The 24,022-nt window shown below is 40.2% G+C and overlaps 1 protein-coding gene across 12 annotated transcripts in view; it reads right to left on the reverse strand.

Moving 5' to 3' along the window:
• Window positions 1-24,022, reverse strand: part of RAPGEF6 (Rap guanine nucleotide exchange factor 6) — a 124,491-nt gene that overhangs the window by 7,251 nt on the left and 93,218 nt on the right. For 4 of the 12 annotated variants that reach the window (XM_042014658.1, XM_042014650.1, XM_042014649.1 and 1 more), the window contains 11 exons: window positions 22,565-22,805; window positions 21,136-21,519; window positions 18,729-18,940; window positions 17,708-17,831; window positions 15,229-15,252; window positions 12,341-12,561; window positions 9,717-9,908; window positions 8,323-8,457; window positions 6,836-6,949; window positions 4,567-4,792; window positions 2,266-2,777 (listed from right to left, as the gene is read on the reverse strand). In XM_042014658.1, coding sequence (XP_041870592.1) covers window positions 2,266-2,777; window positions 4,567-4,792; window positions 6,836-6,949; window positions 8,323-8,457; window positions 9,717-9,908; window positions 12,341-12,561; window positions 15,229-15,252; window positions 17,708-17,831; window positions 18,729-18,940; window positions 21,136-21,519; window positions 22,565-22,805 — 2,385 coding nt within the window. The remainder of the gene's footprint in view (window positions 1-2,265; window positions 2,778-4,566; window positions 4,793-6,835; window positions 6,950-8,322; window positions 8,458-9,716; window positions 9,909-12,340; window positions 12,562-15,228; window positions 15,253-17,707; window positions 17,832-18,728; window positions 18,941-21,135; window positions 21,520-22,564; window positions 22,806-24,022) is intronic. The other 8 variants (XM_042014659.1, XM_042014660.1, XM_042014655.1 and 5 more) reach the window with 3 other exon arrangements.

Raw genomic sequence — 24,022 nt, forward strand, 5'->3', positions numbered from 1 at the left:
GTATTGAGCCTGCGTTAATTATTTTACATTTTCACAGAATGAATAATGGCTTATCACATCCATACTTTTGATTTCTTACTTTTTTCCTTTGGTTTTTGTTTTGTTTTCTTTCATACCCTTATCTTAAACTATGTTCTCTGTTTACAAGTGAGAAAAAACTAGAAAGTCATTGGAACAGCCTTTGGAACAGCTGCATTACACCTTGTGCAGTCATGAAAAGGCTACAATCAATATTTTTTATTTGCAATGTATTTGCTACATAATTCATCTTCTCCCTTCCTGCCCTGTTCAGCAGCAGTTCAAATCACAGAGGCTCTCAACCCAAAATTTAGCTCTTCTTAGGCTGCCTCCCCTCCCTCCCACCCCAGGTCTGGGGCTCATGTGCATGTTAAATTGGGCTTTTTTCCATGGACATGTTGCAACAGGAGAGTTTCAAAGCCAGGGTAATTTTTTTTAATCTGTTAGTTAAGCGAATTTGCATTCTTCCCGTGGATCCATTTTAAACAGTGCATGTTCATTAGTTTCATTTATTTCAGCAAATGTAATAGTCTCTTATCTCAGAAGAATGTGAAGGGATGAAAAATAACACAGTATTTCTTTTTGTGTTGTAGACTTGCGAGATTCCAGGTTTTGGGTATCAGGAACACAAGCTGGTTCATACTGGACGACCTCAGCTCATGCTTGGGCTGACAGTAAAACAACCAAAACCAAATTCAGTCAAGTCTGGGGTTTAGCAGATACACGTGGGTACAGGCAGAGATTTATTCTGTTGAATTACAAGATTTATTTTCATTTAGCTAGCACTGTATGAGGTCTCTGTGAGAAAGCAGAAGTGAAGAGGGTTTGCTCTTCCCTGGAGGGATGGGGAAGGGCTGGATCCTCACCTCACCTTCACTCTTTGTTGGATTTGCAGGAGGAATGATGAGGGTGGGTATGGTTCTCCTTCAAAGGAGAAAGCTTCAGGCTCACTAGAGCTAACCTTTAGTCTACTGTAGTAATGCAAGAATAATGTGCTCCTTTGTCAAGCTCCAATTCGTAGTATTTTACTAACAGTGAAATAAAGTGAAGATATCTTTGGCATACTGTGTGATGGTGAACAGCTAACGGATTTGCATTTGCAAACCTGGAATTATATCCACCCATATCAGATCTTTCCTTGAGCAGACATACACATGCCCTACTCCAGCACTTTCTGACTGCTTCTCACAGCCACATGGTGCAGAATGGAAAAAGAATTAAAAGGAAGGGCAAGTGCTGTCAGCAAGGACAGCATGTACTGACCAGTGAACCTGCTATCTCCTAATACAGCTCAGATGCTCATGAACACCTCTGAAAGGCTGGGAGGGCAGAGCACAGGCACAGCAATGACCTGGGAGCAAATTTTCTGCAAGGCTCCACCATGATTTCTTTTCCAACGCCAAGAAGGAGGAACACAGTCCAAGACCTCTGCCCTATGTGCAATGTTTATTCAGGCAATTATCTTTGATAACATAAACCCCTCCAGCAATCCACTCTGTAATTAAATTGCATTTCAGCTGCACCCTTGCCTCACAGTCTTAGAAAGCTTTGCATTCCATGTTTTATCTTGCTGCTAACCAAGTTCTTTTAATTTTGGCTACTGAACTCAGTAGGACAGGGGAAGAACATCTTGCCTGATAGAACTACGTGTATTGGAAAGAACATTTTTAATTTTTTCTCCTTTCGTAAGTAGCCAAACTGCAGCTGTATAATCAAATAAATGGGACCTTAAAATAGCAAAGACAGGGAAGGAATCTGCTTTGCCATTGAGCTTTCAGAGACCAAAGCCCTGCAGATGAAAGAAGCCCCAGCCCTACAGAGGCAGGTGAGCTCCACACCACTCTGCAGTCATGCTCTTCCCTCTGGATTCCTGGGAAGTCTTTTTAAGGAGCATGGGATCATTGATCCTTGTCAGAGGAACATTTACAGTGATGAGTACACCTCCACAATCATTCAAAAAAACAAAATACCATACTACAGAGAAGAACTGCTTGACATTTTCCTGAAAAGAGTTTTCCTGCAGACCCATGAAGTGATGGGGAAGTGCACTTGTTTATTATCTTGATATTCCTAATGCAAAAGAAGGTGGCTTGAAAACACACTGTGTAGTGCTCTGATTACAACCACGAATGAAGCTGAATTCAACATGCCAGGCAGCCCCAGACCTGCTGATGTCATTTCTTAACAACTTAATATCAAAATGAAAAACAGATGTAGCAGCTTCCGTGAGCTGTTGGCTTGGCTTACCTATCAGGCCTTTTTCTGTACTCGAAGTAACAGTTTTGTAAGTTGTATCAGCGCCTGGTTTAGAGTCCAAAACCTCCGTCTGCTCTGCTGTGGAGTTCTCCAGCCCCCTCCGCTTAATTGTCCCATAGTTTGTCTCATAGGTGTCTGACAGGGAGCTGGAGGACGCCCAGCTCTGCCGAGACTGATCAAGCTCCATGCTGGCTTTCGACTGCCTGTTGGCTTTGGAAAAGGCTTCGGAATACAAATAACCCTCCTCAGAGTAGCAGTTTGTGGGGTCCACTTCAGCTATAGGTCCATCCAGCTGGGTGTGACGGTAAGAATTGAGGAGATCCCAGCTCTTCTGGTTTGGGATATTCTGGAAATTGTCATGAGAACTACTTGAGCATGAAGTCCAGCTTCCCCGGCCGCTGTCTGCTGCCTCTACCGTGATGTGCTCGTGGGAGATCTCCTCGCTGCTCATGGAAGATGTGAATGCCATCCCTCTGATCAGAGCAGGCCTAGTGATGGACCAGCTACATTGGAAAACAACAGAAATTGGGAAGAAAACACTCGTAAGCTTTTACAGTAAGAGTGACATACTCAGAGCTGTACTCTGGGTTTGTATCGGCTGAGCAGCAAGGTCAAGGTACAGGGGAGCACTGACAAGACACTGTTACTTCAAACTCATTACTGCACGAAGCAGCAACGAAGTTATTCCCAAGTAATAACAAGTTTGCAACATGCATTTCCAGGCTGCACTGCAGATCTATAAATCTGGCCCCCAAAAGCTCTTCTCTACCACTGAGAGCAACAGTGCCTGACAGAAAGCAGAGTAAATTACCTCTTATATTTAGTCTGCTACCACTTTTTTCTTTACATTTATAAACTAAAACCAAAATAAATATTTAGAATAAAATCCAACCCCTTCACTGGCAGAAACATCAAGTTGTTCAGACAGAGTGGAAGCAGCTGAATTTCAAGAACATTTGGAAATATAGGGCATAAATAACATTTGTGGGAACAATATGGAGGGACAGATTCTGAAAAGTAAAGTCCAAAATTTCTTTTTTAAATAAATGTCGCTGAAAGCTCTAATCACTCTAAATGTATAATTAAGGGGGGGAAAATAAAGTCAGGTTTGTATGAATTTAGAATACAGAAGATAGGATCGCTAGACATTATTCAAGTCTCCCAGCTATTTCTGGGCGTGTTAACAAATGCATGGGCAGCACAACATTAAAATTCTACACCCTCCCTCAGCAGTTTACTGACACATTGTGAAATCAAGGAATGTTTCTTAGATATGTGCAAGCAATTTTTTTTCCTTCCTTTTCTATTTTGTAAGTTCTAGGATGAAATCCACTTTCTTCCCTTGCAACCCATTGAAACTAAGGAATAAAGGAACAACCACAGAACATGAACTCAGTGTGTGTTATGCCTTCTAGAAAAGGGAATTATTTTCTTTGATGAAGCACATCTTTAAATTCCCATTTCAACCCTAAGAAATAAAATTGAATTACTCATTTCTTTCCATCCCTGGTAGTGTTCAAGACCAAGCTGGATGGGGTTGGAAGCACCCTGAGCGCTGACCAGAGAATGGGGGTTGGATTAAGATGATCTTTAAGGTCCCTTTCAACCCAAAGCATTCTGTGATTCCATGTGCTGGAAAAATTAGAAATGTAAGGAACATCTCTCATTTAGTTGAATCCATGACATCTGAGGACAGACAATGCTATCCCAAGATATATTAAGACATATTACATCCATACATATGGATCAAGGTGCTACATCTAGAAAGAAAAATCCAAAAACTTCCAGCTCAAAGCATCATTTCAGCACAAGTTTCTCATTGCACCAAAGTAACAAGAGCTCTTGTGTGGAAAGTGTCAGGAAGACAGTGGCAGAAAGCTTCCAGTCTGCCTAAGCAACAAATGATAATTAGAAAAATCTTTAAATATCACATTAGAGCATGTTAAGTGACTGGCATTGCTGACTCGGAGAGAATTGATCATACTGCGTTGTTCTTTTGCTGTCTCTCACCATGGCACTAATTTGCTAAGTATCATCCTGGCTTTTAAACACACTTCCACTCTCCTGCAAGAAATATCCAGCCAAACCCCACCAATAGGAACAAGCTGTTGTCTCCCTAAGTAATACTGTAAGCGTCTTATGGAAACAGCCTCACACAGAGCAGCCAGTCCCCCAGCTTCCAGAAAAAGCTTAATAACCACAGTGGACTGCACAACTGTGTCCGGGCCAAAGCTTCCTTACCCCTTCTTGACACCAGGACACCAAGCCCAAACAGAATCAGCTGCACCTTACCCCGGGCAGGGCTGGCCGTAATCTGTCAATGCCTGAGGATGCTCCTTTCTCTCTGCCCCGCCTGAATCCACCACAATGAGGGACTGGGACAAACTCCTCTCGTCCTGCAGTGCTGCTGACATGGAGTCCACAGAGCAGTTGCTCACGATGCTGGACCGGGATGAAATCTCACTGTGACTGGAGTCTGAGAAGTTGTCAGATTTAGTGGAAGGTATGAGGGCATAGCCTAAGGACAGCAGAGAAGAGGAGAATGTCTTGATCGACATATAATAGTGAAGTATTGACACACATATTACAGCAAAGATATTTAGAAGAAAAACAACCAAACCCTGTTTGCATACAATCAGTCCACTGAGGATTTTAGGGTAGGTACTAAAGCTTTTAGCATCTATCAGCATCTAAGCACTGATTAATTAATGCAAGTCCAGGGACACCAATAAGCCACCTGCAACTCCACTACTCTCCAGAGCAGCAGCTTTAACCTACACAACCAGAATCAGCAGCCTACTGCATCAGTACTGCGTGGGCAGATCAGGTCGTTCCAATTCTGCAAGTGCTCTGACTCCTTCAGCATAAATGCAGCATACTTCCCACTATCCCTCTGCCATACTGCCATGCAAGACTCAAAAAAAGATCCTGGCAGTGGAGAAGGAGATGATGACTAAGGTAAAAGCCAGCTATTAGCACTCAGGGATTAGCCATATGGTCCATTTCAGTTTTATTATCTGCTCCAAAACCAACAGAGAAGAAAGCAAAGGAGGAAGTACAACCTTGGCAGGAGCTGGACCAGACTCCAGCGTTGTTCCCACAGAAGGGGAACAGCTGAAGACCCCACCAGATTCACAGCAAAATGTGTAATGCAATTTTTCCTGCTGGGCTTACCCTCAAGTAACTTCTTTCAGACACAAATAAGGTATACGCCCCTATATATCCAACACCTCACCCAAGCTTTTTTTTCCTAGATTTCTGCACATATGCCTTTTAGTTGGACTGCCACATATTTACATTGATTAGGTAAAGAAGTGAAATGACAAGGCAGTGTAAAAGCCATGCCAGTGATACACACAACCTAATACAGAAAACCGATGCCCTTAAGTGCATGAACAATACAGAGATGATACACTATGGCAGGTGGAGATACTGGCATACAGCCACTGAGCATAAAGCTCATAATTTGAGATTTCACAGCTTAACTTTGATTATTGCTGTAAGATTTTAAGAGCAACTATGAGCAGTAAATAGCAATATTATCAAACTACAGATCTGAATCTTAAAATGTACTTAAGAGCAGCCTTTTTAAGATTAAATTTCAGTTTCCTTTGGCAATAACTAGTATTTCATGTTCTTTACATTTTTAAGAGACTCTTTAAATTTACTGCACTGCAGTAAGAAATGTCCTCACAGTGTTCCTTAATGTGAAGACACCGTTCTTCAAGAACTTCGACTATCTGGAGAACAAAGGGGCTCCTCTTCATTAAAGAAATTAACACTATCTGAAAGCTGAGCCATAAAATAACAACACATGCATATGAACAGAATAAATGTAAGCATTTGCTAGGCTGAAAAGGTCAGAAGAAGATGTGACCAGTGGAATATACACCAGTGCTGGACATGAGCATTTACACCATATCAGGGACTGCGATAATTAACAAATGTTGCAGAACTTACTGTTTCATTGGCATTTGTGACACACTAAGTAACTGAACTGACACTGTACCTGTTCCTTGATTTTCTAAACTTCACATTATTGTCTTCACTGCACTGTAAGGGTGATTAGCTATAAAGAACTGACACAAATATCTGGAGGGGAAGCACATTAAACACCTTAAACAGGTAAATGGATAATGCTGAAATAACTTAGATAAACTCAGGATATCTGACACAACATGGGCATCAGTCTTTCTTCTAAAAATACATTATATAGTCTTCCTCCTTCTTCTAGGCCTTGTGCATACGCAGTACGATGCGTACACACTGCTGTTGCTATAGATACTTGCTGTACTCAGAGTATCAATGTCCTTGTCCTTTTGGTTTTCGCTGCTTTCTAAGACTTCAGTGGGCTCTGCTTCCCTTTTTGCAGTAAAAGCTGTTCTTTCCCTGGAGAAGCTTCTTTCCCTAAGTCTTCTAAAGCGGAATCCCTTTATTTTTGTGGGCTCATGCTCAGCTTCTGCCTTTCTACTCTCTTTCTCTCTGGCCACCTTTGCACTTTTCTCAGAACTGTCTCCGGCTTGGCAAATCATCCGAATTTGCTTTTGTAAATAAGCCCCACCTATTCCATAACTGCGCTGTCCACTGTTCTTGTTGCTGGTTTCACTGGCCAGTGATGAGGAAGAGCCAGAGAGATTCATCTGACTGCAGTTATCCGACCTTTGGATGTTGCCAACTACAATGAAGTAGACACAGACAGATGTTGATAGATGATGAGATAAATAACAACAAAAATAACATCCAATTTTATGCCCTTTTTTCTTCAATCCTATTTGTATACCACTTGGGTATAGCTCAAAAAAAAATGAAATCAAAGATCTAGTGGAACGTATTCATGCCCAAAATTATGTCTTTCAGCTGTCTGTGAAGCACCTAATTTTAGATCAATGAGCTGTTAGCACAACACATACAACAAAGTACAGATCACCTCAATCAAATGAGATCAGTGCTAAAAATATGCTGAAAGCAAATTGAATTAATGAAATAATCCCAGAGAAACAAACACTATTTTCAAAGAACCAGATAAAAGTTAACAAAAATAACATATTTATAAGCGATGCTCAGAAGTCTCAGTGGAGCAAGGTTCGGCAACCCAAGTATTTAAGCTTTTTATACATATGCTGTGTTTAAGTAAAATAAGTGGCATTCTCCTAAAGAAAACACGATCTTGTGAAGGCAGAAGTGGACAGACCAGCCTGATCTCCCACTGAGAAGCGTGAGAAGATGCAGCAGGTCACCGTGCCATGCCATGCCAAGCCAACGCGGTGGCTTTGGGCTGTCAGTGAGTCAAAGCACAGAAGGGAGGGAGAGAGGCCTTACAACATCCAACACCGACCACCCGGGCTGGCTACTGAGTGGTGTTAAGAGATTTCAAATGAATTCCCATCCAAGGTTGACTAATGATGAAGTGATGCAGATCTTTTAAGATGAAGACATCAAAAATAAAGGGATTCTCAGGGCATCATGAGAGACAGGGATGTATACAAAGCCCTGTGCACAAGAATAAAAAATATGAACAGCGACTCGAGGATTTAGATGGATCCACTACTTCTGCAGCAACCTAATGCACCTGTCCTGGAGAATTATGACAACATTCTATCTCCAGCCCTATGTAATCACCTGGTATTCCAGCTACCTTGGGCAAGACCAAAAGTTGTCTCAATAGCTGCAGTTTCTGTCCAACACTGTCATCTTCAAGAAATCCCCAGGTTTGTGAATCCCATTTATTTGAATGGCCACCTAAATCTGAACTGACATGATGGCAGGTGTCAGCACTTCAGATCTATTGGGAATTCTGCCAAAAACATTTAGGCAGTATTTCAAGAAAACAATTGTTCCCTTTTATTAAATACTAAGTGACATAAAGGTCCAAAATATACAAATACATTGGAAAATCACGTCTCTTCATAGAAAGACGTGATTCTACTCTTGACATGAATATTCTAAACTACTATTTCTCTTACATGTCATTACCAACAAATATTCCTGCCACTGCTCACCCTGGTTTAGACTCCAGTTCCTAGGACTGATGCTGCCACACACACATACCTTTGCGTGGGGAGCCCTGAGGAGAAGCAGGTGGGCTGGAGTGCAAGGAAGATGCCATGGACGTAGTGTCATCTGTTTGTTTCTTACTACTTACTTCCTCAGACAAGCTTAAAGACTTCTGTGGAGAGCCTGTACCTAAGTAAACAATGGGATCAGTTACTGCATATTATTCTTCTTTTGAGTTACTGATTTCTGTTTAAACTGCTCAGCAAAGAGAGGAGCAGATGCTCAGAGAATTCTGCATGTGGAGGCAGTCTCCATTTAAATTTAGATCAGTTCAGCTGCGGCCACTGCTACTGCTGGCTGCTCATCTGCAGTGTGTTGAAACAACTACATCCCAACAGGAACCACTGCAGGACTGTGTAAAATAAAAAAATTTAAAAAAAAAAAAAAATCTGTGTGCAGTATAAAGCTTGAAGGAAATCCTTGCCCATGGCATTGTTGGGACTGTGTTAAAAACCATGTGTGTCAGAGCCAACAGGTCAGTTCAAGATCTTCACAAGCAGGAGCTCTCAAATCAACACTCATGGGAACTACCCACAGCTTGGCCAGTTTAGCAAAACCAGTGTTCCACACATGGTTTGGTGTTTCTTACTCACTATTAGACCATCCTGCAGAGGACACAGTGCTGAGGAGTTATTTCAAGTTCTCAATAACTTGTTAGATCAGCATGGACCACCACACAGGAATGAAGAAACACCTCCGAGAAAAGTTTCTGGAACTTACCAAACTGCACAGGCTTTTCAGAGGAGAACTGAAATAAATACTAACTGGAAACAGTATTCTATATGCTGTAATATACTGTTTTCTGAAGCTATTTTAAATTATGTTGATGCCCAATATACTACAAAATAGTTTCATATCAGTTATTGACTGCAGCTAACTTTATTTAATAACCCAAAACTGTAGCTTTCAAATGATACAACAGTTACGTAAATAGGAAAAAAGCTTTTTAATACAGAATATACTGCTTTACAACTAGCAATTTCAGAGACAAAAAAAAAAAACGTTCACTAGGAGCACCTAATAATATATGTTGCTCCATTTGACCATAATGTTGTTAAAATGGTATCCCAGAGGCTAAAATATTAAATGTCTGTGATTTGTTTCAATGATTTCACCCAAATATATTAGACTTCATGAAACAAAAGCGTATTTGGAGACAGCACCTCATCTGTACCTTAACTGTTTTAAGGAAAGTTATTAAAGGCTGTGCAAATTACTAGGTAGACAGCATGCTCTTTTAAAACACAGCAATATGCACCAGCTGTTTTAAAATAAATTAATGAAGTACAATGGTATCTCGCATAAACCACCCAGCTACAAAAGAGCTCCTCCCTCTTGTTTACTCCCATCTTTAAACCTCCCCAGCCAGGTGAACTGAAGATACTCACTGAATGTGACATGATCCTTTGTCAGTCCCTTTTTCCTGCTGGGGTACAAATTCACAGTTGGGACCTGAAGAACTTGACTCATTCGGTTTTGTTGATGCTGATGGGCTTTTGTGGTTTGGCCAATTGATCTCATGGGCACTGGAGACATTTCGGAGGATTTCCCTCCTCTTCTCTCACTTAAATTCTTTGTCACTGTTAGGGAAAAACTGCATATAAATATCTAGCACTTTGAATTGCAGGATTATTGCAGCACAACCATCCAGACAAAGGAACCACCGTATAAAGAAGATAAATTGTATTTGAAACCATTTCTAGTCCAAACACTACAATCTCATCACACTGAAGATGATGTGTGGAATAGCTTTAAAAAAAGCCCTAAATTCTTGAAAGTGCCATAGAGGTACTTAATCAAATGATCAAAAAGACGTTATTTATTTCTACCACAAGCCTGTATTTTAATCCCTTGCATGCAAGGTTCAATTGCATAACAGCATCTTCCTTCAAAATCAGGTGGTTTTGATGCCTTAGGTTTTAACTTCCATATTTTTCAAATCCTGCACTGCTTGGTGTGTGACTCAGAAGTTTCTTGTAGCCTGTTATTTTCTGCTCTCTCATGCTAGGTAGAGATAACAAAGCCTCTCTGGCCCTGCTTTCCAAGGACACCAAGACTGTCCTAGGCCAAAAGTAAAACCAAAGAGCCGCAAAGGGGGGGTAAGTTGAGGGGAAAACTGAAGCTTTAATTGGAGAATTAACCCTGCTATGCAAATGAACCAAACCTATAAAAGGGTGAAGAACTCGTGACCTGTCATCCATCTTGGGGTCCATTTTGAGAATAGCTTCAGGCTCCCCAGGGTGTACCTTTGAAGGCCTTTCAAATAAATACCTCTGTTATTCCCTTACTCCTGTCTAGTCTCTGTTTCTAGGTGGCCCCTTAAGGCATCAGTTTTGCAACTGGCATCAAACATTTCACTAGGTGGCACAAGCGATTTACAGCACAGGGCACTGCTTCTGCTTTAATCACACAGCAATTCAGGCCATCTGATTTCTCCTTATATTCTGTTGGAAAACTCTGGATTGCAGTGTCACTGCTGCTCATTCCTTCCACAAGCAAGGCCAGAGGTTTATTACTGAGGTAAGAAATGGAGGAGCTGAATCCCTGAATGTGGGTAATCCAAGCAAGTGGGGAGGAGCATCCCTGGGACCAGATTTAAAAGCACAAGGGGCTGGCAGCGCCCTCATGCTCCACAACACTCCTCCATTCTTCTCCCAGCTCTGCAACGAGTATAATCTCAACTGGATCTACCACCTGTGCGTTTTGGTGTTTAGGGCTTTTTCACTAGTTTTTAAAAATGGTACTTTTAATAATATGCCAACCTACTATATATTATTTCTATAGCCACTTAAACTTCATTTTCCTTTCTGATGTTCAAGAAAATAAGGTCTTGATTTGCTTAACTACATGAAGTAGAACAGTCAGTGTATATTCCCTATTTTCACTTCCAAATATCTTTGGCTAGCACTGTGCAAATAAGATTTTAATTTATTTATTTAAAACAACTAAAAAACAACCTGATAACATTTATGTTTGCCTCTTCAGCCTGGTACCTGTTACAATTGCACATAAATCACCTATCAAGAGTTCAAACACAGAGAATTTAACATTTTCAAAAGGGAGTTAAAGATGGCCATTTCCAGATTTCCTGCTTCAGTGCTATTTAAAAGTAAATGCTATAAGAAAATTTGCATAAGAAGGCAACTTAGGGAATAACAAGGATTTGCATTCTTAATACTGGATAGCGGCAAGGACTTAAAATTTTATCTTCAAGATGCCATCTCCGAGTCATGCTTTGAACTTACCTCATCAGAGACAAAACAGTATTTGAAGACAAAAAAAGCCTTAAAGGGCTATATATGGACAAAAGACAAGCAGGAATCATTATTTTGCTTAGCTTGGTTGTCACTCACCTCTTTTGAAACAAATCTGCCCTTCAAAAAAGTGAAAACTGCTAGAGTACCTAAATAAAATGCAGTTATAATTTCTCATTTCTAAATAAGAATTTACTGAACTGTGTAAGACAGCAGGTCAGACAACAGTTTGTTTGACAAGAGCTCAAATTATGAGAGCTGTCCTGCTGTAGTCCTCAATTTTTGACTGTCAAGCCACGTCAAACTCATCAGTCAATATTGACCTAACTTCTCCTTCTCAACAATCTTCATTTATTCTAAGGCGTAATCCATTGCAGTTTCTATATTGATTTTGTCTCTTTTCATTTCTTGCTGTTCATAGGGTAAACACCACTTTTATCCTTCCTAATTCTGTGCAAGGACAGTGGAGCACCAACAGAGCTGATGCGCTATTGAATTTCCTGCCAGACTGATGGAAAGACACACAGCTTTAGGAAATAAAGGTCAAAATAAAAAACATCACAGACGTTTTCTGAGCTCAACCAAAACCTGAACACACATGCTGTCTTGCTGAAGCTCTCAGTACATGAACTGACAAAACAGCACTTACTACAGTATTTTCCCCACAGAGGAAAAGTTTAAAAGTATTTCTAGAGAAGGAACAACATTTTTTATAAATGCCATGGATCATGCTGCTATTCTAGCTCACTTGTACTTACAAGTGCTGTATGCAGGCTCACACTGAAGTGACAATATCTGGATTTTTTCTTCGTCTGTCTCTACACTGAGGTTGGACAGGTACTGCTTCACCTTCCTTGCCATCTGGGCATCCTCATAGAGCTTCTTGGCATTCAGGAGTGAGCTGCGGCGGGCACGTTTCTTGTGAGCACCTCCTTGTACATCCAGCATGTTCGAGTTCATGCTGCCCTGGCTCAGAGACCTACAAGAGAAAAGATCAAAGCAGTAAAGGTTCAGTTCTCAACAGCAACGAAGAGCTAGAGTAGCACAGGCCAAAGCAGATTAATACCAATAATCTTCAGTTAGGGCTAGTGCATGCTGATGCAAATGAGTTAAAGAAGATGAACAGCATTAAAACAACACTTGTCTTAACATATTTGGGTAAATTGAGAGCAGCGATTTGAGTCTAGAACAGGACTGCATATAGAAATGTGGAGCTGGGAAGAACACGGAGCAGTCCTGCGTATGGAACCCATTTAGCTCCACTAACAAACCACAGGCTTGTGCTGCAAGACCCACAGCTGACAAGAGGAAATGGCCTCAAGTTGTGCCAAGAGAGGCTTAAATCGGACATTAGGAAAAACTTCTTCATAGAAAGGGTTGTCAAGCCCTGGAATAGGCTGCCCAGGGTAGTGGTGGGGTCACCCATCACTGGAAGTGTTCAAAAACACACATTTAAGGCACTTGAGGACATGGTTTAGTGGTGAGCATGATGATGGTGTTGGGTTGATGGTTGGACTTCGTGATCTCAGAGATCTTTTCCAACCTTTACAGCTCTATGAATTCAACTGTAGATTCTAAAAGTGGACAAACTTGGTAACTTGTTGGTTTAAGAAACGGGGTACCCACTGTGTGCATCAGCCTTACACAGAAACTTCCTGCACTTAGCTGAGCACAGAAGTGAGTGACCACTGCAATTCTCGTAGAAAATTGAGCTTCTCGTAATGGTTAAACAAGCGGCAAATTATGTTAAACGTACAAAGTGCATTTGATTACGCACTTAACTTCTTTCTTCAATTAACTAAGAACATCCACAGAAGAGCAGCTCATTAAAAAACATATCCCAAGAAAGGTGAGGAAGGCAGTGATGATACACATATACCCAGACTTGTACAGACTTGCATCTATGAAAGAGGATGCTCCTCAATACTCCTAATTTTGAGCTCTCAACTCTATCAGTAACTGAAGCAAAAATAAACAATCCTGTAACTGTTAAAGAACACGCGTTACTCTCCCTGACAGTCACTCCTATTTGCAGTGAAAGAGTGACTGAATAACTGATCTGGATATAGTTCAAACAGAATCACTTCTGTTTCAATTGCCAAAGTTCAGTTCTGATGCATTTTGAAATAAATGGAGATCACAGTGTAAGTCACATGCAAATTCTAATGGAAACTTTCAAAGAAGTTGTTCAAAGCTGGGTTTGTGTGGGGATTTTTAAACATTCAGATGAATATTTTTAAAGCTACATGAAGACATTTATCAAGATCTTGTGTGTTTACCGAATCACAAGTGGCAGAATAAACAACATCAAGCACAGAAGAGCTATAATGGCCAAAGGAGTCAGAATGAAACATGTTGTTAGAGAAAATCCAAGGAATCAAGTACACTTAGCTTAAAAAAAAAAGTTGGAAAACTGCTGACTACAATATTTTCAAGTATGTTAAAAAAATCATTCTGAGAGAAAATATAACCTTAAAAACTGTCAGCAATTTATAGCTTAATTAAATAAAAAAGAAATGCTATTGGAGGCAAGGAGCAGCAAAAGGCATGATGGAGTGTTCACAGCTATTCAAACCAGGGACACTCCCGTCTCTTGATGGGTAAGGGCAAAGCTGTTGTACAATGATCAGGAAATTATGTTTATTTTTAATGATAGAAATTTTTTACTGTTTATGTACACACAGTTTTTTTTCTTTCAAGTCTGAACTGGACTTCTTAAAGCAATTTAATTGTATTTCCTTTAACAATTATTTTTCCTTATTCCCTTGTGTTCACAGTAATCCCAAGGGTTAGAAATTACAGTGGCTCCACGGGTCCTGGCTATTTCTCCCCATGAGCTGCCTTGTGAGCAGTTGATTACTGAGCACCAAATGCTGCCAGCCAAGGGCACCACACCAGTATCAGGGACCAGTATCAAAACCTGCTCTGGCCAGTATGAGCAGCCCAAGTCCTGGCACTGTCCCCACCACCGCTATGCAAAGGCACACAGGTAACACTTTATGGGCAAAAATACACATAACAACACAGAATACGGTTACAATGTCAGTCTTAAAATCACTGCCCTGGGCCAGGCAGGAATTTCCCTGGCCAACATCAGAACTCATCTTTAGTTATTCCATGATCCAGTCCTTGCCCAATCAACACTCCCAGTGGTATCGATGAGGATTTTGGTGTAGGAAATGTGAGATACATTTTAAACATATACTAAAAATAAATACTTTGAAGATTGCCTGAACACAAACTTCAGGGAGGAAATTACTACATCATTACCACAATTCAAAGTGTCCTTAGAGTTGAAAAGGCAGAATGGCTTCAACTTTTCTGTAACACGTTAAAAAGCAAGTTACTTATTTTATTTACTTCCCAAAATAGTTTGCCTTCCAATGTAACTGCACAGCAGAGTTTTTTTTAATGCACAAAGCCAAAACTCAAACAACTTATCTACTACATAAAAGCAACTCAGAATTCCTATAGCTGCAGTAAAATGTTGGCTGTAACCCCTTACCTCTGTTTTCAAAAAAACATGTATTGTAGGGTTAATAAAATGCATGCTGTATTTCAGATGCATGCACTAACAAGGAGGATGCAGTATGTTAAGAGTTGCGTAATCTTTATTTATCTTAGTTGCATTCAGCTCTACACTTACCCCAAACTTCTCCACCTCTTCTTCCTGTAAGCAAGAGCCATATACATTGAAGCATGTATTTGAACAGAAAAGCACAGGAAAAAAATAAAACAGTTGAGAGTCAGGAAGAAAGATGTAGACAGGAAAGAACAGAAAAGAAAAAAATCTCTACACAGCCAAATTCTTCTCAAACAATAACACAATGTTTTCATGGAATGCAAGGGCGAGACTTGACAAACACTTTAATATCTATCAGTTTTTTGTTTAACTTACGAATTGAAAAAAATCAAACTTGCATTTATTTCTTTTATTTTCTGTAAGTCAAATTCAAATTTGATGGAGTGAGTAAAAACTGTGCAACTCATTTATATTGCAGAAAATGGGATTAAAATAATTTATTCTTTGCATTAGGCCTGCTGAAAGTGTATGAGAAATCATCACTATCAGTATTCAAGTTTATGATATTGTTTTCTCTTGACTGTTGGCTGGAAAACAAGCCAGATGCCAAATACACCTTGAAAGCCTAGACACACTCTATAATTGGTAATGAACTTGTGAGCAAATCCCACATTACCACTAATACACATCCTTTCTTGTTATTTTTTCATCTTCAAAAGCATTTATTTGGTGCTTCATAACACAAACAGATAGATCAAACACCAGAGGCAATGAAAATGAATATAAATTACATGAAAACATGGAATTATTTTCTTTTAATCTTTGGCACTATCTCTAATATTAGATGCCTAAACAGTTTATGGTAATGTACGTAATTTAAATTACGGCCATTAAAATGTGTCCTGTAATTCTGAAAAACATACTAAAGGTAACTACTATTAAATTTATTTCATTATTAGACTTCGTGAGGTCTTAGGAAGTGCATGGACCATCAGCGAAATTTATTTATAGACTAATTTCAGCTGTGAATGCCAAAGTTTCTGAAAAGCAATCACAACTTCTTAGTAATTGACTATATAATTTTATGCTAAAAATGCAATCTTGCTAATTCCAATCCAACTGTATAAAGGTGTATCTCCACTGGGAAACAAATCCATCTTTAAATAACATTAACAAGGATCTGTTATTTCTGGCTCAGACCTCAACTGGGCCATTTTTAGAGTCACAGAATCACAGAATGGTTTGTGTTGGGAGGGACCTTAAAGCTCATCCCCTTCCACCCCCTGCCATGGGCAAGGACACTTTCCACTAGACCAGGCTGCTCAGAGCCCAATCCAGGCTGGCTTTAAACGCGTATATATAAAAAAAAAATTAAGCTTCCTGATAGCCGGCCTTCCAAACAAAAACCAGACAGGACTGATGAGCCTCTGTGAATCCTGACCACTGGAATACCACAGGGAACCAAATATCTGCTCTTACAAATCTCCCCATCCTTGCATGTCCTCTTTCCTTCCACTGCACAGATGTAATTGAATTCACACATCTGAGAGTCACGACTGCACAGGTGACTGGAATTTCAGGTGGATGAAGCACACTTCACCCAGAAACTGTTCACTGTGTTTCCTACTTGCACTACTCCCTCCAGGGTGTTCAGAGAGCTCTCCCCTGCTGGGGAGAGCTGGGGTGCATATGGGTATGGGCAGCTCCAGAGAGTATTTTGTCATTTTCTGAAGTTGAAGCCATGTAGGCATTCAGCACCAGACATGACCTTGTCCCCAGCTCCCCACCCAAACTGCACCCCAAGGGGTCTTGTCTGGCCCATTAGTTCGAGGTAGACAGTCCAAGGAGCAGGGCCACCACCCATCCCATAAGCACCTACAGGATCAGGACCCTGTATGGACACAACAGAGCCAGTGATGCTTTTAGTTCAGCCAGAGGGAAGAAAACAGATGCAGGAAGTAATTCATTTCCACTAAATAAAATTTGGAGTTAATCAGCACCAGATTAGAAGTTATGTTGCTTTTATTCTGCAAGTTTGTTAACACCAAGCCTGGTGATATTCAGCATCAAGATAAAAAAAAAAACTAAGAAAAATAAGCCGAGAAAACACCCTCCACCTGCTGAATCCTGAACATATCAAACATTACATAGGTGGAACAATCTATGCTTGGAACAAATAAAAAATATTTAGTTTGAATTTAATATGTAATCAGTAGGGTTTGTTTTGAAGCAACATTTCAGATCTATACATCAGTGATTTAGGTGCTTTTTATCTCTCATACCTAGATAATGTTATTCCCCCTAATATTATACCTCTCTCAGAACTCTACTGACACTAATATTTTATTTGGCAGAAATAGGTATGATTAAAATTAGAATTTATTCTTCTGTGGTTTTTAAAGATAATAGATTGTTTTATTAGTCATTTAAAGCAGGTCTGGGAAGCATCAACTGTTTTGCCATAATTTGATAAAGGTTGTGGTTTGATGGTAGATGTCAGTGATGAGGTACACAATGAAATATTAATGCGCTGATGCACACAGAGACCCAGATCCCCCCACACCAAGGCCCCTTCAGTGCTACTCCCCTTCCCATTGCACACCTTTGTCTGAACATCACAGCTGGATCCATGTTTGCCGATGTCATTCGGACAACTTGGCGAATTTCTTTGGCAATCATCCTGAGTTTCTCAAAATTTACCAGGCCATCCACTCTAGAGTCATTGCCTGCATAATTAAAACACACACATTTTAAAAAAAAAAAAAAAAAAAAAAAGAGTAAGAAATATTTCTGAACAGCCACTGTGCTTCTAGTTCTTCCCCTGTTACCTTCTCCCCTCCCTGTCCCCCAGTCAACACAGTTTTTTTAATCAAAATACCAAGAAAACAGGATGCTCTGGCAAAACACTAATGGAATCAGGCCCACTTGGACTACCCTGTATTGGTTTTTTTAATCTATTTCTAAAATAACAAGTATTACTAGGAGGAAAAAGGAATAAATGAATTATGCCCAAATTCACTTGCATAATGTTAAAATAATATAAATACAGAATTGGCATTGACAACATTCACATTAGGAGAAGTTCAAATAGTTCTGAATCATCACAACCAAGAATTGAGCATATTTGAAAATGGTTCACCTCAACCAGTTGTGAACAGGACTTTGTATAAAGGGAACAAAATGGAAACATTTAAACAAAACACTTGAAAATGTTGAAAGCAAGAGTCGGTGGTGTATCATCAGAGCTGTGTGCAAGCCACAACGTGGAATGAAAACGTGGAAACATTACAGACACAAGTTTTTGGTAAGAGAAAATATTTGAAGTAGTGTAACTACCAGACAGCACACTCACCTATGCTTCCACCTTAAAACTCAGGACAGCTGAGGAGGATTATAGCATTGCTTTTAAAATACTAAAAATATGCATTTTATTTTTAATTTTTGTCTAGGACCAGTCTCTTCCATTAGGCTTTCCCAGTTCTATTTTATTTTACTCCTACAAAGGATCCCTCAAAAACATCCTACTAGTGGCAGCTTCGTTACACACGTTGACACACTGAGCACTGAAGAAAGGGCTGAAGTACATTCAGTGCTTCATTTATTTTCTCTCTGTTTGACATTACCTTCATGCAGAAATGTGATATCTTTCTTGACAACAGGGAAAAGTGGGATAATTGGAGGCTGCATGCTCTGGCTGCTGAGGATGTTGCGATATTTTGCCATGTTTCGAGATGGATCAAAAAGATCTTGAAGGTCTCGGAGGTGCTTTTCATACTTGCTGGGTAACTTTTCCCAAGTGCCTCTGAGACGAGCTACCGGTGCAAGATTTAACCCACTGCAAGGCAGAAATGTTTCATTATTAGCTGTGAGCAGAATCATTACCTTTCAGAAGGAAGTGAAGGGTTGGGGGGTTGTTTTAATTATTAAAAATAGCTTTTCTAACGTTAACTGTGAAGCTGGGTGAATAGCAGGCTACAAGTTCATCACAATAAACCTCTGCTGCTTAAATAGGACTGTAAAAATGATTGCTCAAGGTACAAATTTCAAATTACTGCCAAAATAATCTCTCTAATGCAGGACTGATGTCTATTTAAGAACCACTTCTCTCCTTTAGTAATGTATGCCACACTAAGAACAAAAATGGTAAAAAACGCATGGTGGTGAATCAACGATTGCACGGAAAATTAGAACAGTGCAGAACTCATCCTAAGCAGAAGTGGGAAGACTTTAGAAAGAAATTCTTCTTTCTGAGGGTGGTGAGGTCCCAGCACAGGCTGCCCAGAGAGGCCTGTCGATGCTCCATCCCTGAAGTGTTCAAGGCCAGGCTGGATGGAGCTTGGAGCAACCTGGTCTAGTGGAAGGTGTCCCTGCCCATAGCAGGGGGTTGGAATGAGATTAACTTTAAGGTCCCTTCCAACCCAAACTATTCTGTGATTCTCTGACTTCAGAGCTTCAGACAAGAGCATTTGTAAATGAGTGACAGACTGAGAAACAGAAGCAGCAGATATGCTAAAGCTTGTCACTGTGCCCTCATTCCCACTAAGTAAAAATATATTCAGAACTATTTGGATACAAAAAAACCCCATTAAATAAAAACATTAAACTCAATCCATCCTCCCTATCATAATTTGTCACCAGTTATGCTTAAGAAATTCTGCGATAATTGCGAAGTCGTCACCTCTGGAGAGCTGGAAAGGGGTGTGCTCCAGGATTCCTTAGCAAATCCAGAATCACACTATCACTGAATTTGCTGTTCTCAGATTTTTTTTTTTTTCCAAAAACTTATTTTGTATTTGGTTTATATTTTAGACAAATTTCTCTCCAGGCTATGCCAAAACAAAGTTTTCTCTGACATGAAAAAACAAACATATGCCAGCCCGCGGCTCCTCTTTTACATTAGGATGGTTATCATCCTATTTCATGAGACATATAGCACCAAACTGCTGTGCAGCGCAAGGCAGGAAAGAGAACCCCTGTGCCATATGCTAACAAAAACATATTCTTCTGGAAATAAAGGTAGAACAAAAACTAACTTATTTGCCGGTTTTTTTGGGGGTTTTTTTTTGACTTAAGACCACTTCAGTCATGGCCTGATTGGACTTAACTGAGGAGCAGAAAGAGTAATTTCCTTACCTACAATAAACCATGAGAAATTAGGGAGCAGTATATAAAACTTAGAATCAGTATCCGTGTGTGTATTCCCATGTAATGAGCAGCCACAGTCTCAATGACTGTCCAGTACCCTTTGCAGAAATTAATGAATTCTTTAATGACCAACCACAAGCCAATACCTTTTGATAAACTGGTTAGACATGGAAAAAAATATTTTAAAATGATGTTTTTAATAATGGTGCTGGGATAGAGCACAAATCCAGATCTTTTTCTAATGAATCACAGTGCCTTTTTTCCTACAGTAAAGGCTGGGTGTAAGATAATTGCAAACACAGGAAATGCTGAACTCATGTTGTTAAAGCAGCAGCATTCAGCATAAATCAGAAGAGAAAGCTTAAATGTGCAAGTGAAGAGTGAAAAAATAAAATAGAGAAGCAAGCAAATGACAGTAAAGAATGAGAAGGAAAATGAAGCCAAAACAAGACTGATTTGAGGAAGTCCTTACAATGGAAGGAAAAGTAATCTCATCATCACATATACAACTCGGTGCACCCTGGAAAAGTCATGATGACTGACAAAAAGAAGGGAAATTGGGTGCCAAAGTCACAGCAAATGACACAATGCTTAGGCAGGTTTCTGAAGTTCATCAACCTAAGTGCTTTGACCCCATCTTCTTTTTTCCTGCGAGGTACCAGTGAAAAAGAGACTGTCACACCCAGCACCGCAACAGGACTGAAGTGCTGAGGTGACAGTGAGGAGACTACAGTGACAATCCACCTCTGACAGTTTGGCTTTGGAAAACCAGCCAGCCCCAGCCACAGTGAGCTCAGGATATTCCCGTTTCTTTCCTTTCCATTTAGATTACCAGAATTGCCTATGACAGCACCAATCAGATCTGAGAAATGGGAAGTATTTTACCTTATCACTGCAAACATGGAATTGAAGTTCTTGCATTCTCGACAGTGGAGAGCAATTTTAATGAAATGCTTAATAATCTTCATTCTTTTGAGTTGGTTGGGCTCTGCTAAAATTTCCATGGCAACCCAGAAGGTCTCTTGATTTATGACATCCTCAAACTGCTTCAGGTGAGCATTCCCTGTTTTGGAGTCCAGCTTGTAAAGGTCATCAATGTATTCCGTGGGCTCGATGTTGCGGAATAATTCAAAGTCCCGCATGGAAAGCTGAGTGGCCACCTCAATGGTGCTCAGCTGGAGGAGTGAAATTTGGCTTTCTCGGAGTAGCTCTTGAGCATCCTCATCTGAGCATAAGGTCTCTGTTTCCATATTGTTTTTCAGATAATATCTGAAGAATAAGTGAGTAACAACAGCACATTAGAGATGTTCTTCAGAGGATTTGTGAACACAAAGACATTGAACTATACCAATCACTGTGAGCATTACAGAGACAAGAAGGGACAACATAACCTTGGATTTCAGTTAATGTAAAATAACACCATTACTTAAGTAAACAAACATTTCAAAAGCTTTGTTAATATTTTTGTACTGTACTCTGTAATAGGCTGTAGTGTTAGCCTTCAGAAAAAGGTCCATTACTTTTCCATTTGTGAATTCAGCAGTGAAAATAGCATTTTAAATACACACTAGTCCTGAGAAATCTCCTGTTAATGTATTTCTACATTTCTTACACAAATTTAGTGTGTTTTTTCCCACAAATTTAGTGTGGCATAGTAATATTTCCATGAGGCACAGAGTACTCAGGAAATGAAAATGTATCTGGAAAATTCATTCCACAGTCCCAGGTAGATCACTTTTAGATATACAAAAGTTCATTACTCATAAATTTGCTCTGTTGCCTAGTAAAGAGAACTACAGACTATTTTACTTCAATAAACTTTCTTCTGGCATGGATCAGGTCATCAGATAAAACCAAAGCACTTAATATTTCAAAAACATTCAGAACAGTTTACTTAAAAATGGAAGAATTTATCCCAGGTTAGTATCAGTTCATTGCAGCATGACACTGAGAAAGAAAATAATTGTATACTTTAATCCTCAAGTACATGTGGGAAGTGTCAAAACAAACATAACCTTTTTCTCTAAGTGTAAACCACTATATACATTATCCTGATCTGCTAAATTTAGCTGTCATCAAGCAAGCTTGCCATAGATTTAGGGAGGGATTTTGGGGTGCAGAAGTGGAGGGTGACACAGAGGGAAGTGTAAGTTACTGGCATTTACTTGCTCGTGCTTCCAGTAGACACCCATCTATTTTAATTAAAACATCCCTCCCTGATGTTGGACTTTATTATCTTGGAGGTCTTTTCCAACCTACAATGTTTCAATCCTGAAAGGCAAATAAAACCCAACCAAAAAAAAGGTACATTTACCGTCCATTGAGCTGAATCCTGTCAGCCAGCTTGGAGAACTGATCCGGGAGCCTCCGCTGTTTGATGACCCCCTCGGGGCTGACGGACACCTCACACAGGGAATAGGTGTCCGGGGCTCCTGTCAGGTTGAATTCATGGACAGCGTGACTCACCACCTCCTTTGCTGTAGTATCTTTGCTGATGATGATGTAACAGCTCTGCTGATCTGCTTTGAAAACTCGTATCACTTGATCTGGAATATCTACAAAAAGAGCATAACACCTTTAATGTTATTTTTCCTTTGAAAAGACACGAGGTCACTTGGAGAGATTTTTCACAAGAGGACGTAATAGAACAACGGGGAAGTGGCTTAAGCTGAAGGAGGGCAGGTTTAGATTGGATATTAGGGACAAATTATTCCCCGTGAAGGCCCTGGCATAGGTTGCCCAGAGAGGTTGTGGACCCTCCATCCCTGGAGGTGTTCAACACCAGGCTGGATGGGGCTTGAAGCACCTGGTCTAGTGGAAGGTAGGAAGGTAGGGTGGAACTAGATGATCTTTAAGGTCCATTGCAAGCCAAACCATTCTGAGATTCTATGATTTACTGTCTCATTTGATCATCAGGAAACAAAAACAACCAGCTGCTGGGGGGGAAAAAAAACATGCTGGACTTGGAAAATATTTAAATATTCTAGGTTTTTCTTCATCTTGGTGTGGAAAAAAGAAGACTCTACTCCTCTCTGCTTTTCTACAACTCAATTACTCTACCATCCCATGACCACAATCAAAGTACAAGACATCCAGGTATGTAACTAGACTGTGCGCTGCTCCTTCCCAGTGTGTCTTAAAAACTTTGGCAGCACCATTCCTTCTTTGGCTCTCTTGTGTCTGTGAGAGACAGATCCACACACTTGCCAGGGCACACTTCCCAGGGATGGGAAGCCACTGAGTACGGATGGATGGGCTTGGGGTGGGAGGACATGAAGAGGAAAGGAGATTTAGTTGCTCCCAGAACTAGCCACGAGCTTTTACGCTCACTCTCTCCCTCGAAGGAACTAAGCTGCTGCCAGCAGCTAATTCTTTGGCTGGTGTACTTATTTATAGCACATTTTATGTATTATAAATGCATTAGAGAACAACTTCATCTGAGGCAGCCTACAGCAGGCAATAAATATCTACAGAAACACATATTTAATCCACAGTGTGATGATTGCAAATAATTTGCTCTATTAGCTATTACAGAAAATTTGATTTTCAAAATAAAAATTATTTTTAAAAAATGTCAAGAGTCAAAATGCGCACTAATTTCAAGCACAGGGAATCTCAGTTTTCCCCTTCCCTGGAGTCTGAAGACTAAAACTTCACAACTTTTCTGCAGACCTGAGAAGGTGGGAGGCTGTTGCTGAGCCCTCCACCAAGGCTTCAGAGTCTGAACCTCTCCAAAACCACACCAGAGGCAGATGTGCCATAATTCCTGCAC

Source organism: Corvus kubaryi, unplaced genomic scaffold (genome assembly GCF_017639235.1).
Source record: "Corvus kubaryi isolate FWS band 111438036 unplaced genomic scaffold, C.kubaryi_AGA036_p1.0 split2-37374, whole genome shotgun sequence".
Lineage (NCBI taxonomy): Eukaryota > Metazoa > Chordata > Aves > Passeriformes > Corvidae > Corvus > Corvus kubaryi.